Source organism: Cyclopterus lumpus, chromosome 25 (assembly GCF_009769545.1).
Source record: "Cyclopterus lumpus isolate fCycLum1 chromosome 25, fCycLum1.pri, whole genome shotgun sequence".
NCBI classification, from domain to species: Eukaryota; Metazoa; Chordata; class Actinopteri; order Perciformes; family Cyclopteridae; genus Cyclopterus; species Cyclopterus lumpus.
This window is the reverse complement of record NC_046990.1, coordinates 5,670,145-5,686,378: the sequence shown is the minus strand read 5'-3', so window position 1 is coordinate 5,686,378 and position 16,234 is coordinate 5,670,145. Positions and strand designations below refer to the sequence as shown.

Here is a 16,234-nt window from a genome sequence, read left to right as displayed (position 1 = left end):
CAATTATATCGGACATGCATATACGTATGAACATGCATACACACTCATTTTAGTCCTCAACTCCCTCCTCTTCTTCATTCAGCCCTCCTTCTCTTCTCTCTCTGCTCATACTTCCTCTCCTCCTCCTTCTCTTGTACTGTCTCCACCTTCATATCCTCTGCTCCATCTTTCTCAGCATCCTTCCCCTTTCATCTCTTTCTCCCACTCGTTCTCCTCTTCACCCTCTACTGTCTCTTGGTCATCTTCCACTGTGTCTTAGTATTCATCTCCTCAGTGTTAATCCCTCCCCCTCCTCATGGTTCTCCCTTGTCATTTTTTTCCAAATTACATAAAAGCATATTTCCTCACTTCCCCCTGGTGGTATCGAGCCATGCAGATAATTTTGGGTTTTAATTATACAGGTTTTGAGACATGGACTTGGTTGCAAACGAAGACTCGTGGCCTCAAACAAATCTAATAAACGACTCATGTCTTGAGTCATACCATCAGATATCTGGAGAACCTCAGGAGCCTGACTCTCTGAACAATTTCACAGGTGAAACGCAACAGTTGTGGAAAAATGTGATCTGCTTTAATTTAATGTGGAATTGGTGGGTTTCTCCCAATGATACAAACCCTATTTTTGGTAAAAACAGCAGCCTATTCATAATACTATTGATACAACATTTAAAATAATGTGGATGCTTTCTATCATTCTCCCTCGAAGAATGAATAAATCAACATGAAGACCAGGTTGCACTGTACATCTGCTGACCATTGAACCATTAACTTGGCAATATCCTCAGAAAGACGAAATAAAAGCAGTAATATATACTTAAACGGGGGGGTTATTAATTAAGCGAATAAATAAATCAACAACTTGACCAATCAGATTCGACTTTGTAAATCCTTAGTTGGGGGGATACACCTAGTTTCAATACATTATAAAATGTCTTTGTGACTCCTGAAACCTGAAAATGAAAGAGTAAACGGGATGCTCCTTGTAGTACCGTCACACAATGAGAGCAACCCATACACTCTGCAAGGAAACATATGAAATGTGGGAAAGGATTGCTTTAGTATTCTTTTTTTTTCCTCCAATGCCAGTTGTCTGGACCGTGTTACTGACAGATTGTGTGTTCTGTCTCTTTGTCTGTGTTTCAGGTGGCTGTTGTAAAAAAAGAAAGGAAAGATGAAGACAAGAGATGGAGGATCCAGACGAATGGAAGAGCCCCAGTTCTCTTTATTTATTACCTTCACAATATGCGTGAGCGTGAGTGTTTGTGTGTGTGTGTGTGTGTGTGTGTGTGTGTGTGTGTGTGTGTGTGTGCGTGTGCGTGTGTGCCGTGTGCATGAGAAAGAGATTTAGCATTGGGTATAGATATGAATGCATGTGTGCATTATGAACGGTACCTAAGATTTCAGGCTATCATTTGCAAATCAAATTTTGTTTACTTTTTATAAGGTTCCAATAACTCATATGTTATCACAGTATAAACAAACAGACTTTACTATTGGTACATATTGTGTTTTGTGTTTGTAACTAGCCTCCTATTTAAGAATGTATATTTGTATGTATGATATACTCATCTAGAAACTATATAATGGACAATTTTAATATCGCTTCATCTTCTTACCACTATATTGCTCACGCGAAGACACAACAGACACATCGAGGAGACATGCATACAAGTAAAGCTTGAAAACAAAGACAATGCAGTCGGTTAAAAAAAGAATGATCCTGAAGAGTTACATTTCATCTTTCTTACCTGGTTCAACTCTAATTTGTGGAACCGTAGACAATAAAAATAATGGAGGGCTTTTTCAGGTGGTGCAACTCATCCTCTGGCAGCCATATTGGAGGTCCTGGGTTCTTTGGTGACTGGGAACAGCTGATGTTGTTTTCAATGTACATCTCTGCTGAGGGATGAACTTATATTGTAATGATGACATTTCACTGTTTTTCTTTGACCTTATCAGCTGACTAATAGTGCTTTTTGTCAGGTAACGACCACCATCAACGAATACGTTTTAAACACTAAAGCCGACATCTAGTCCGTAAATAACTAGTAAATAAAGGGAAGTAGTTGTATATGAACATATTGTTCTTCGACAGATATTTCTCTTCCTCTCTTTATTTGCCTTCGAGTGGGTGTTTTAGATATTTTCCCTGAAGGAAACAATATTATTTGAAAGTGATCAGATCAGATCTGTGTACAGACATACTGGTTCATATCTGCATCACAATCCCAGGACGAGCGCTGGGTTATGAGGCTAATATTACCTACTGGCCAAACAGTGGACACATTTGAGTGTCCGAACTGAGACGAATCTATAGGAATCGGATTGGAATCGGATTTCAAACCACTTCCAAATAGGGTTTGAATTTGATTTGACAAAAGAAAAATTATAATAATAAATATCCCTTTTGAATTTTTCCACTGGACCTCCATGATGGAACTAGAACTGGCTGAGATGAGATTTGTGTTGCAACTGAAAAGCCTTTCACAAATAAATTATCTCTGCTGGAGATGTTGAAGGTGCACACATAAAACAACAGGGACAGCACCAACCAGTGTGCAATACATAATTGACCACAGCTGTAAGTGTGTGTGTTTGCGTGTGTGTGTGCGCGTGCACGTGTGCGTGTATTAAACATGGGCAATAGCTAAGCATTGGGGCTTCCATCCTGGCGAATGGGCTAATGTACAAACGGTAAAACACCAAGGCAATAGGCTGTGTGGCCTGTTGTTTGATCCAGCCCACGACAATCCTCCCCTTCACGTTATCTAATAACTATCAAAAGATCTGCAATATTTTATTATAAACAAATGATCTATGTCAATAACTTAAACTTTTTGTTAAGCTCTGGAGTCAAACGTTAAGATTGATTCGGAGCTTTTCGTATCTGACGATTCAAAAAATGTCGGTATGAGTGCTTTTCAGTGAGTGGTAGTGTGTGTGCAGTGTGTGTACTGTAGGTGGTCCCTTCGCCACCGACACGTGCTCTTGTGGGGACACTTCCCGTCCATGTGTGCCCCTCAACATCCTACACATTCTAAATGTTTTGCAACTTTTTATGACGAAAGGTCAAATGTATAACGTAGTATCATCTGCAAAGAAGTTTATACTGTCTTTCTTTTGATGTTTTGTGTGAAAATATCTGAATATTACAGGCTTAAAACGTATGGTGATAATTGTGAAGTACTATCAATACAATGGCTTCCTCTTTATCAATCAGTTTGAAACAATAATATTGGCCCTGAACTGTTGATAAGCCGATGAGATGAGGTTGCAAATGTGGCGTCATGGAGAATTAGAAATTGTGGACACTCTCAAACACACACACACACACACTTACACACTCACACACACTCACTTTATAATATAGATGTCTTGCCTGCTAGGGTATCCTTTCTGCACCTACCTGCTTCAATACATTATAAACCTGCAGCCCCTCCATGCCCCCCTCCTGCTGGTGTTTGCTTTGCAGTCTGTCGCATTCAAAGAAGGTCATTTTTAATGTCTATTCTTAATACATCACTCATGAAATGTAATCATTCTTCCATTCTTTACTGGCCATCAAGTGATATTCATACAGTACCAAAATTAATTGCAAAGTTCCACTGTCGCTAATATTCGCTGAGTCAGCCAAATCGAGTGGGTATCTCCGTCCAGACAATTGTGTGTAAGTTTATTGACTGATATGATGGACCAGAGCTTAAATTGATAAGCAATATAGGATTAACATGTGTCAGGTGGCTGGAGGTGTAAGATGACAGTTGTTTGCTAAACATAAAAACATCATATGTTGTGCGTGTTTACGAAAGGAAGTGAAAAGTACAAATTGTGCTAAAAAGATTTGAAGATGGAAGAGTTGCATAGAAAAAAACAATCAGACTTAGTGAATAAATCAGATGGAACATGAAGCAGGTGACCTAACCATCCATTAAAGCTTCCGCTCCCACTGAAGAGATGAAAAATGGCAGCAGATTGAGGTTGACATTAATAGCACCAGATTGGGGAATTAGCATAACCAACTGTTTACCTCGATGAGTCCCAACTCCTACTATTTGCATCACAGTAGTGGATGGAAACGCGTATAATTCTTAATGCAGATTTTCTGGAAATGCAGGTTGCATTTGTGATACATCTGGATGGAAACTTCCGACTGCTGAATATTAATATTGGCTAAACTTTGGAATACATTTTTGCTCAGAATATAGACTGTGGATTTGTTCCTCTATCTTAGACAGGGTAGCCACTTGAGTTCAGATTATAGCTGTTCCGATACCATCCTTCCTGATATTGATTTTCATACATGAACTTGTGTATCGGCCGATACCGAGTACCGATCTGATGCCAGAGCGTTAAAAACACTTTGCCGCTTTACTGGTGGTGACATTTTGCTAGCAATGATGAAACTAGCTAACGAGTGAGCCCGCCTCACTTTCTTGTCATCTCATCTCGGTTGAGAGTTGCACATGCGCTAATCCAATCATACCGGATACATACGGATCGGGTAGCGAGAGTTACTGTAAAGTGTGAAGGAACTGATGAATGAGAGGATAACGTGATGTCAGATCGCTGGATAGACTTGCGCACTCGCCGATACCCGATCCAGCATTTTAGGCTGTATCATAGGCATCAAAAAAACTCTAGTTAAGATAGACGTGAAAATATCTGAACCTATGCTTTAATGACTGTGCTCCAAGCCCAGCTTCTTCGACCAATGAGGCAAAAATAAATGATCATGTGCTACAACTCTCCCCGATAGCGTTTTTGAAAATGCACTTTAAAGAAAAATCTTTTTGCCCTACATTCCAGGCTGTATGGTTACTTTCATGCACTTGCTTTGCCCTTAATGATAAATATACAGTATATGAGTGCATATACTGTATGTACTGTATATACCGTATATGTTACCTGTCTTTGCCTGACGCAAAGCAAACCAGCCCTTCTTGCAAATGTAAATATCATCCCTTGTTTTGAACCTTTAGCACAGATGGAGGAAAGCACGTGGAAATGCTGTACTTGAAGTTATCTCGCGGCTTTTCAGTGTCATCCCCGGGCTGTGATTGTGCGGCAGGAAGAAAAAAAAGGGGGGAGGAGATGGGGCGGGTAATGCCAGTAAAGCGGCGTGACAGAAGAGGGTTAATACCATCGAGCTGTGCGAAGATTGCCCAGCCTCATGTGGCTTTAAGGGATTGCAGGCAGTATTAGCAGCTGAATAATTATTTTTGGCATGTTTCTCCTTGTGCATACTTTCGGCGTGGCACACATCGCTTTTGTTTGCCCCTCAACACTCTTACTTCTGTAGTCTTGTACAAAAACGTATATTTTTTGAGTCCTTTGTGGGCGGAGTTCCGGAAGGCACTCAGTTCGAAGTTGAATGTTCTTCAAATATTTCAATGAAGTCCAGTGAAGGACAGACTTGGTGGAATTGCACATTTAGCACTGTGACAAGGGACTCGAAAAATGCTCTCAGTAGAAATGTCAAAGGGGGAAATCGATAGGGTGGTGACACATCTTCCATGAAGTGAAATAGTAATGCTTCCACTATGTTTTTTGTATACAGGGTTGCAAAGGTCCCCTTAATGCTATCAAAGATATCTCACGTATGAATAAACATATAAGGTGAATATAAATATACGGCATCTATTTTTGCCATTCTTTATCATGTGGCCCGAAGTGGTATCGGAAAGGACAAACATTTCGGTTGGATCCATCGCGCATCCTCGCTGTGCTCAACAACGAATCCGGTGTTTGCAACATTTTTTTTTCGCAACAAAGCTTCTCTCGCATTTTATTTTCTCTTTTTTTTTCTTTTTTTTATGCTGCACTGAAAACACGTTATTTTTCTTTCACAAGTGGTTTGGAGAACCCCCGAGTGTCGTCAGTCACTTCACCGAGTGAAACAATATAGTATACAGTAGAATAGCATTATTTGTTACGACCTGTATGTAATGTTATTATGGAAGATGTAATGTCCTTCTGTAAATGTTGTTTAATGTTGTTTTACCTGAAATAAAAATTTATTAATGCTTCAGATGTGTCTGTCGAGCTCTAACTCGGTGGTACAGCTTCTCTTGTTGCTTTGGGAGAGGCTGGGAGTTTTCGGTTGGATACTTTCTACCGCTTACTGTGGCTGATTTCTAAAAAAGCCCCAGCTTTAAAGTAAAAATAAGGTGCAGTTTGACGGCATGACTTTTTTATTGTGCACCATTCATGTCTGTAATGAAAGAGCGGGCAGTTATGAGCAGTTTCTTTAATTAACCCAAGTGATCACTTTCTGAGTCATGTCAGCAAAACCCCACCAGTAGTAAAAACTTAGTAGCAACATAGCAATCGCCTGTTTCACAACTAATTGTATGTGTTTGGTCAGATTTTAATTGGCAGGCTAATAATAAGAAAAGGGATAACTCTTAATTTCAGCCATGTGCATCATTTTTTAGGGTCCTCCGAAAACAGTCCGTTGCTGCATGGTGCTCCCAGCGGCCTTCAGGGCCATCATCGTGAAGTGATGTGTTACATATCTTGTTATCTTAAAATAAAAGTCATTTTCTTGTGATAACAGATTATCGAAACAGCAGGTCATCTTCTCGAGGAAGCAACTTCTGATTGTTTATGATTTGATTATCACAAGGAAGCACCTTTTGTAATCCTGAGACCACGAATGTATATTAACTTGTGATGTCACATAAAAGATCAAATGTCCGGTGGGACTTCTGTAGGAGAGCTGATCACCAATGGCCAGTAACATTATTCATATTCAAACAGCATGTAGATCTGTTTCAACCATCAGGTACCCCCCAGTTTATCTTTAGACCTTTAACTTTTTGATACTTATATATTCACTGATAGGTGTCTCCCTCCTCTGTCCATTCAGCACTATACAGTGCAGTGGATTATCGGTGTGTAGCCTGTATATGGAGGACGTCCTATTTTATATGGTAGTGCAGCACATGCAGAGCTGTCAGTAGAACTCGTAGGTATTTGTTTTGAACAGAACAGGAATGAAGCTTCGATCATACACTGGTCCAACAACTGAATGGCACACGAGCCAATCACATTAATATGCATTGCAGCATTCTGACTATATGTAACAGCTGATTTACGGTAAATAATATGATCAAATTACAGTTACCCAAACTTTTTTTCAATTTTTTTTTTACTATTGATATAATTGTCGTCCAGCATAGTGTTGGCTCTTAATGTGTTCACTCATTTACTACGAATGCACCACAAACACACGCTGGTACGGTCCTTAAAGATGCTCAGCAGACCTGTCCATCAGCATTCATGCCAACAGCAGTGCAGAGGTGGACTGAAATGAACCTCTGCAATCCAGCAATCCAACCAGACATGGGAGAAGATGCAGGCCCTCCCTAATGCCCCCCCCCCCCCCCCCCCCCCCCTTTCTGGTAGGTACTACACAGAGAGAGAGAGAGAGAGAGAGAGAGAGAGAGAGAGAGAGAGAGAGAGAGAGAGTTTAAAGCTAGTAAAAGTGAGGCTGATACAAACAGGAAGTACTTCAGAGCTCATATGCTGTCTCTGACTGGGAGAATCGTCCCCCCCCCCAAAATGAATGTAATGAATCCCATTGGAGCCCGCTGGTAGTGACAAAGCTGATAATTGCCACGTAAATATATGTTTCCAGTGTGAATAGTGTGGTTTTTGACAGCTCTGATACCTCAAATGTCGAGACATGCTTTTTGGCAAATGTGTTGACGTCTCTTATTAAACAACTAAAATATCTATTTGTTTTATCCGTGTCGTCTCAAATTGAATTCTTTCTTTTTTGAGAATTGTCATGCTATTCTTAATTACCGTTTTCTCTGCCTGTATTTATCATGAACACGCCGCGACACGTGCTACAACAGAGCCGTAAGTAGTATATACAATTAATATCCATATCGCCGTCAAGTATGAACACGCGTCCTGACGACTCGGTGTTTCTCTGTAGAGGCTTTTATTTAGAACGTTTTTGACCGGAAGTGGCTCTGAGTGGCGCCGAGCTTGACTTCCCTGAAGGAGCGAGAGGGAGAGCCGAACAGGTTTGCTCGGCAGACTGACGCGGCGTCGGGCAGACGGAGGACTGGAGCGGACCCGTTCCTGCGGGGGAGTACGGCTCGGCTTTTTTTTTTCTTTCTTTTTTTTTTAGGGGTGGGGGGGGGGTGTTTGTTCGTTGTGGATTTTTCAACCGGAGGGAAGCCGAAGATTTTTGTCATTCAAAATCGGGGGAACGTTGTTTTTAACTCACACTCTGGCATCACCGGGGAAGCCGGAAGGAGGAAAAAAAAAAAAAGGAGCTGCGGGTTTTAGCCTGGAAGAAGCTGCGTTCAGACCCGCAAAAGAAACGCCAACAAAGAGAGCGTTCAAGGAAGTAGGCTGCTGCTCCGCGAGGGGACGGGGAGCTAGTTGAGTAACCGACCGAAAGTCCTCCACCATGGCTCACCACAGACTCCTCCGCGCGGGGCTGACTTTACTGCTGTCCGTTCTGTTTCTGAACGCGGGGCTCCTCCGAGTCGACGGGCAGTACGGCGGCGGGGACCGGGGCATGTCGATACCGGAGCACGGATTCTGCCAGCCCATCTCCATTCCGCTGTGCACTGACATCGCGTACAACGAGACCATCATGCCGAACCTGCTCGGCCACACCAACCAGGAGGACGCGGGGCTGGAGGTGCACCAGTTCTACCCGCTGGTCAAGGTCCAGTGCTCCCCGGATTTAAAGTTCTTCCTGTGCTCCATGTACGCGCCCGTGTGCACGGTGCTGGAGCAGGCGCTGCCCCCGTGTCGCTCTCTGTGCGAGCGCGCACGGCAGGGCTGCGAGGCGCTCATGAACAAGTTCGGCTTCCAGTGGCCCGACAGCCTCGCGTGCGAGACCTTTCCGGTCCACGGCGCCGGGGAGCTGTGCGTGGGGCAAAACATGTCGGACCGTGCCGAACCGGACGTCCCCAGTCCCGGACAGGACCCGACCGTGCGCACGGACCACTTGAACGGTCAGTTCCGGTGCCCACCGTCGCTCGTCGTGCCCCCGTACCTGAACTACCGCTTCCTCGGGCTGGAGGACTGCGGCGCTCCCTGCGAGCCCAAGAGGTCTCACGGGATGATGTACTTCAACGAGGAGGAGCTGAAATTCGCTCGGATTTGGATCGGCATCTGGTCGGTGCTGTGCTGCGCGTCCACGTTGTTCACCGTGCTGACCTACCTGGTGGACATGAAGCGCTTCAGCTACCCGGAGCGGCCCATCGTCTTCCTCTCCGGCTGCTACACCATGGTGTCCATCGCCTACATCGCTGGGTTCCTGCTGGAGGACAAGGTGGTCTGCAATGACCGGTTCGACAACGACATGAGGACGGTGGTGCAGGGCACGAAGAAGGAGGGCTGCACCATCCTCTTCATGATGCTGTACTTCTTCAGCATGGCCAGCTCCATCTGGTGGGTCATCCTGGCCCTCACCTGGTTCCTGGCGGCGGGGATGAAGTGGGGCCACGAGGCCATCGAGGCGAACTCTCAGTACTTCCACCTGGCGGCCTGGGCCGTGCCCGCCATCAAGACCATCACCATCCTGGCCGTGGGGCAGGTGGACGGAGACGTGCTGAGCGGGGTCTGCTTCGTGGGCATCAACAGCGTGGACGCGCTCCGGGGCTTCGTCCTGGCGCCGCTGTTCGTCTACCTGTTCATCGGAACCTCCTTCCTGCTGGCGGGCTTTGTGTCCCTGTTTCGCATCCGCACCATCATGAAGCACGACGGCACCAAGACGGAGAAGCTGGAGAAGCTGATGGTGCGGATCGGCATCTTCAGCGTGCTGTACACCGTGCCGGCCACCATCGTCATCGCCTGCAACTTCTACGAGCAGGCCTTCCGGGAGCAGTGGGAGAAGACGTGGATCGTCCAGACGTGCAAGACGTACGCCGTGCCGTGCCCGGTCCAGAGCCACCCCAACATGAGTCCCGACTTCACCGTCTTCATGATAAAGTACCTCATGACGCTGATCGTGGGCATCACCTCCGGCTTCTGGATCTGGTCCGGGAAGACCCTCAACTCGTGGCGGAGGTTTTACACGAGACTGGCCAACAGTAAACAGGGCGAGACCACGGTGTGATGTGGTCTGACCTCTTACCCCCCCCCCCCCCCCCCCCCCCCCCCCCATGCAGACTGCTCGGTGACAAACTGAATGATAATCCTCTGCATTATTTTCTTGTGATTTTTATCGGACTTACAGAAGAGACTTGGTATGTTGTTTTTTTTAATGTACATATACATTTGTGAGATTTTTGTAAGTATATATTTGTATTTAAAGAAAAACATTTTTTTTGTAATTCTTTCTTCCCCCTTTTTTTTTGTTGTAAAAACACCTTTTTTCATACTTTGGACATAATGGAATTGTACTCACAAAGAGCCAGCTGACCATGAATGGTCCCGTGACCTGACTCACTGTGGACACCGCTGGGAGTATTTCACATGGAGCGAGGGGGTCTTTGATCAGAGCGCCGGCTCTATTCTGAGCAGAGTGCCGTGAAACCCGAGTGCTTCCTCGCCCCCCCGGCCCCCCCCCCCCGTTATCCAGATTAACCCGCTGCAGCTTATTGCGGCCGGTCGGCGGTGGGGGGGGCCCGAGAACCGGTGCGCAGGTCGTGAGCGTGAGTCGTCGTGAGAGATGCTTGTGGTCTGTGGCCCCGGGGCCCCCCCGCCCCCGACAGTTCTACCATTCCTTTCCAAATAAAGCACACGTGGGTACGCCAGGTGACAGGGCCAGGCCGGTGATTTGGCATGTTTTAGTTCCACAGTGTGTATTTTTAGAGGACCTCCTATCAGGCAATAGTTTTTTAAATTCTGTCTTTCCTGAAAAGTTGTCTTTTTTCATTTGAGCTGCAGTTGGTAAATCTCCTCACAGACACTTTTAAATTTGGTAACCCTGCTTCAAGGGACAGTTCTCCCCGAAATCTAGAAAATGAGCTGTAGAGATGTCGCCGATATAAAACGGTGAATACCTCGCACCGAAACAATCCGGAAAGATAAATGTCACTCCAGTTAAGAGGGGGTAATGTGTTGTTTTGGATTTGGGGGAAGAACTGCCCCTTTTTTATTTTTAATTAAGTTAAAGCCAGCGAGTTATTGTTGCATAACCCAGATTTCAAGTGTAGATTGATTCCCAGGCCTTCATGACTCACCTAAATGAAAGCAGGTGAGATGAACTGGCCCCTCCCCCAATGGGAGGGGAAACACACGGACACACGGGGAAGTGGTTTCCCAGTTAAATGGCCGGCCGCGTGCACCACGACGTGCTGCTCGCTCGCCGTGGTTCAGAACAGAATTAATATGCACTTCCTGGAATAAAAGGATCCTGCAGAGCGCTTCTCACACAGCTGGAAGGCGTGCAGATCGAGAGTGTAGACGTGTAAACCGCTCCAACACCGGACACCTACTGGACTTTGATTTAGCTACGCAACAATAAGCAATAAGAGGGTTTCGATTGGTTTTGATGTTTGAAGGAAACGAACCAGACACCGTGGATTGCTGGATCAAGTTGAGCAATTCTGCCTGTTATCTGTTAAGAAAGTGGTTAAGTTGTTCAAATGATCTTCATATAAATTCCTGATGATAAACAGCCAGATTGTGTGCGTGAGATTAATAGTGTCAGTGAGAAATATATTTGCTCCAACCTTCACATCTTTCACCGCTCAGATCTTGATCTTGTCGTAGCTGCAGGTTTTTTTTATACTTTTTTTTTTTTTTTTTTTAAACACGATTCAGAACTTAGTTGTTTAGACTTTTTTTAATGCCAGCAAAAGCACCAATTCCAGCAGGATTTGAATGCATTTTTAGGGCGTAGCAGGAGCAAACTGGAGGCTCAACGCACAGCAGCATCGGGGTCCAGGTGGTCCTGGTATTTTTATTCTGGTTATCTTTTTATAAAGGCCTGATGGCACACGGGATGTAAGTCTGAAAACTATATTTGATAACGCCTGCAGCATTTCTAGAATAAATCCCGTAGAGCATCACATTGTCTAAAAGCTTAGAGGGGTGTCCCCAACCTCCACGCGGCCCTGTGAACCCGGTTATATCTGCAGCCCCGGCGAGCGATCATGCACATATCATAAATGTTTGTAACAAAGCCTATTTTTTTTATTCACCTGTACGGGCACATTTTAAAAGAAAAATGTTTTAACTCTTTTGAACCTGGAGCTTGAATGTGTCAGTTATTGATGTGGAGGGGGAGGGTGTGTGTGTGTGTGTGTGTGGGGGGGGGGGTTGCCGTCAGAGCATCAGGACCCCGTGTTCTTGTCAAATGCTCCTCCACGCCACGCTTCCGGTTCATAATAATCCTTTCATTGTGCCGACAGCTCGACCATCGTCGCAGCTTTGAAGTCATTTCCTTTTGCATTTGCTATGAAGAGAACCTTTTTATATTTATAGAAAACAAATTCTTATATATACACTACATTGATTGCTTAATGAGAATAAAAAACCTCTCACCATTGCAACTGTCGAGCTGTTGTAAAATGTCTTTTTCTTAAATTGGTGTAAGAACAGAGATCTGCTGGTTCAGAACGATTTAAGGTCTATCGAAACACAATACCAAGCAGATTAGTAAAAATACCTTTTCAGAGCTATTGTGCTCTTCAAAACACATACACATACAGAAATAAACTTCCTGTCCTTCCTTCTTAGATTTCAGGTGATGGCAGACATCTTTCTGTTCATTCTTCTGAAGCTCAGGTGAAGCTCCCAGTTGGCTCAAACTGTGGAGGGAAAGCAGCACAATTGATACCAAATTGATTTGATTAATTCTAACAGCTGACGTCACAATAACGTTGATCATGGCTGCAGCTATGGATTATTATTCTAATGATTAGTCGAGTAATCGGATGAAGAATACTTTTGCTTTATTTAGGCGCAATAGAACATATACAAAAGAAGAAATTAGATGGAACAAGTAATTTTTTTTTTTTTATAGAAAAAATGAACATTTTGATTGCATCAGTCAAAACTAAAACCCACGTGTGCATTTACAGTAAGTGTCATATTACATTTTGGGTTTCAAGGCTCCAGACTTTCACCAACGTTCCTGAAAAATAAATCCAACCGTCCCAAAGTAAGTGGTAACAGTCAACCTCTGAATGTTATCTGCTTTCTCCAAGAGGGTATGTATAAGACACACGATTCAGATGGTGAGAAAATACATGATTGCATTATATTGAAATTAAAAAAAAAAAATCTAATGTGTTTATAGCGAGTGTTCATAATTTAGCTCATAATTCATCTCTAATATCTATTTCATGTTGTCGTGAAAACATCTCCATCAAATAACTGGATTTGTGAACGTTTCTTGCAAATAACTCAATTTTACAAGATTACATATGAACACATGGTAACATAACTTACCTTTGGCCAATAGTCATTTTCACTGAACAGAGCTTGAAGGCATCATAATGTAACTCAATGCAACCTCTTCGAGTATCGGCTGCTAGCTGCTAGCGTTTAGCTCGCCTGCTGATTCCCACATGGATTAACTGTTCAATTAAATCTGCACAAAGATGGCGTGGTGTGGCATCACTGAATCACTCGAGGTCTTGTTACAGCCCTACTGATATTTTATATTAATGCTATCAGTTAAATTCACTGGTGCAAATTAATTTCGATTCAAAGTGTAGGAATGTCGATAGCGAGTCAGTAACCATGACTGTACATATGAATGTATATATGATTTGGGATTAATTGCACAATATTATCATATGTACATTATCAACTTGATGTCCATATTCATATTATATTTAGATACCAGCAGTGTGCCCATGTTTGTAGCATTTTCGATGAAACACAATCAGAGCGACGGTATCTTTGTATCGAATGCACAGTGATAAATGGATATTAATCCTCTCTGGAAGTAAGAAGACGATTCTATTTGAATGAGGTATAAAGAAACAAAAATGAAGCAACTTTAGCTTCTGTTATGTTCCCGGTTCAGTGGGCTCAGAATCAAACACTCTCATTTCCTGCATCACTGGAACGCAGCTTAAACCCTCCGAGGGAAGGCTGTTGACCCGGTGTGGCATCACGGGTCAACTGCCTGCTGCTTCCCCTTCCCACATCCATTTGACCTCTGACACGGACCGCCGTACGAATATGACAACTGTGAAGTCCCCCCCCGCCCCCCCGCCCCCCCCCCCCCGCCCCCCCCCCCCCTTCTGGGATGTTTGACACGGTGCTCCTGATTGGTCACTGTGTCTCTCAAGGTGAGTGTTGTTGGTCTTCCTGTGAGTCTCATCGGTGGAGAGAGGAGGAGGAGGAGGACCGCAATGTAATGCACATTGCATCCTTCATAAGAGCTGTGGCTGGGTCAGGGGCTCTGTTCGGGAGCTGAAACACACACATCTGGTTCCACTGTATGATCTGGTTATAAACATAGAGTAGATTGTTTTACATATGTCGTGCTTCTGGAGCAGCTACATGTGGAGTCACGCTCGAGTAGCGTTCTGGCTACTGAAAGAAAAGACACCCTCTCAGATTCAGTCTTCAAGAGTTTATATTAAAGCAAGAAAGATTATCACGAGAGGGTGGTAGGGCTGGATTCTTATGTTATATGTTGTACCATTGACTTATCATTAGATATAATAATTTAAGAAACTAGCATTATCTAGATGTGAATGTTCGTTTGTTAAACTAAGACAATATTGCAGACCACTTATATCCAGAAAATCTGTCTTTATTTAAAGCATGTTCATTCTTCTTTACATATACTTGTGTTTCAATGCAATCATAATTTATAAACGTATTGATAGAAACTGAAAAGGGGCGGGGGGGGATACGACTTAATATTCATCCACATACATACACTTACACACATGTATGAACGCAGATATGTATACGCGCATATATAATGCGTGCATGCAACGAGCGATATGTACCACATACATGAACTAGAGATGCTAAATATGCTATGTTTTATTAACTGCCGCGACTCGGTAATAGACTCAATCCGATTTTACAAGTGTGGCAAATATTCTGAAAGCCCTCAAGAGGATTCTAATATTAATGTATGAAAATGAAACACGTGAGCCTCTTGCTTGTCAGCCGCGCGTCGTTCTAGAACCCGCCATGACGAGCATCACCCTCGGGGCGCACCGTGAGACAAATGGCTGCGTCACCGTCCGGCATCGAAAGTCACACGAGCTGTTTCTGTACCAGTTTTGCAAGTTGTTCTTCCCCCCGAGGCCAACGTGTTACGGGTTGCTAACCAAGATGCAGGATGTGTGCTCAGCTTTCCCCGGAGTACCTGTTTGACCCAAAATGTTCCACAATAGGAAGTAAGCTGTTGGTATTCCAATGGGAAACCGCCTCCCTTAAACGCAGCATGGTTCTGTTGAGCTCGGCCTGAAACCTTCACATGACCACCGTTAGAGATGTGTACTCGGGCACTTCATCTTTTTAAAATGTACAATGTAGAAAGTGTCAAGTTTTAATAGTGAGAGTACTCATGAATAATTGGTGTTATTGGTCTAGTATCATTCGTGCATTAATGTGTAAGCAGCATGTTGTAGGTCAAAGTGGAGCGAATTCTAACTACTCTTTTTTTTTTATGTTTAATAATCAGAAGGTTTCATACGTAAACTCTTCATGTGCAAAGCAAATGGAAGTAAAAGTACAATAACGGTACGGGGCTGTAGCTACACTTGAGAATACAGCGGTCATGTCTTTTCAGTACTTTTTCCTACAATTTGGAGTTCCATTGTAATATTCAGAAGACGAGACAAAAATAAACATAAACAGTTAATAGGATATTATAAGTACATACGAAAATGAGAATAGAATAAATATAGACATTACACTAGAGCAACTGTTAGTTTTCTTTAGGCATATTCAGATCCTTTTTGGATTAAATATCTCTACTTTTAACAGGTTTTGGGTACAAAATATCTCATTCAACACTAATGTAGGGGAATAGAATGTGCAAAAATATAATAAGCCAGTTTAACGAACTAATGAAATGCAAGATTTTATGATTTATTTTTAAATACTACATAAACGTTCCAGTGTTTGGTTGGTGGCTCCGGTCCGACATTCCTCAGGTGAGTGTGGCTGTGCTGGGGTCAGCTGGACTCATGACCTCAGATGACATGTTTGGAGGAAGTATAAAATGGCATCAAATTGAAATATACAAGTAAAGCACAAGTACATCAGAAGTAATACTTCATCTGCAAAACGAGCATTTCTACATCAACTACTGACACCGGGTTACTTTGAA

At 43.5% G+C, this 16,234-nt stretch overlaps 2 protein-coding genes across 4 annotated transcripts in view; both read left to right on the top strand.

Annotated features, from left to right (window-relative positions):
- Positions 1–6,028, top strand: part of cdk14 (cyclin-dependent kinase 14) — a 150,594-nt gene extending 144,566 nt beyond the window's left edge. For all 3 annotated transcript variants that reach the window (XM_034528777.1, XM_034528778.1, XM_034528779.1), the window contains one exon: positions 1,144–6,028. The gene's annotated coding sequence lies outside the window, so the exon portion shown is untranslated. The remainder of the gene's footprint in view (positions 1–1,143) is intronic.
- Positions 6,029–7,964: 1,936 nt separating this feature from the next.
- fzd1 (frizzled class receptor 1) lies at positions 7,965–10,482 on the top strand. Its single transcript, XM_034528776.1, has one exon. The coding sequence runs from the start codon at positions 8,429–8,431 to the stop codon at positions 10,088–10,090; it is 1,662 nt and encodes a 553-aa protein (XP_034384667.1). The 5' UTR covers positions 7,965–8,428; the 3' UTR covers positions 10,091–10,482.
- The last annotated feature ends 5,752 nt before the right edge of the window (positions 10,483–16,234 follow it).

What these genes read in the sequence shown, in the direction of transcription:
- fzd1 (XM_034528776.1), top strand. Translation starts at nt 8,429, where the DNA reads ATGGCTCACCACAGACTCCTCCGCGCGGGGCTGACTTTACTGCTGTCC.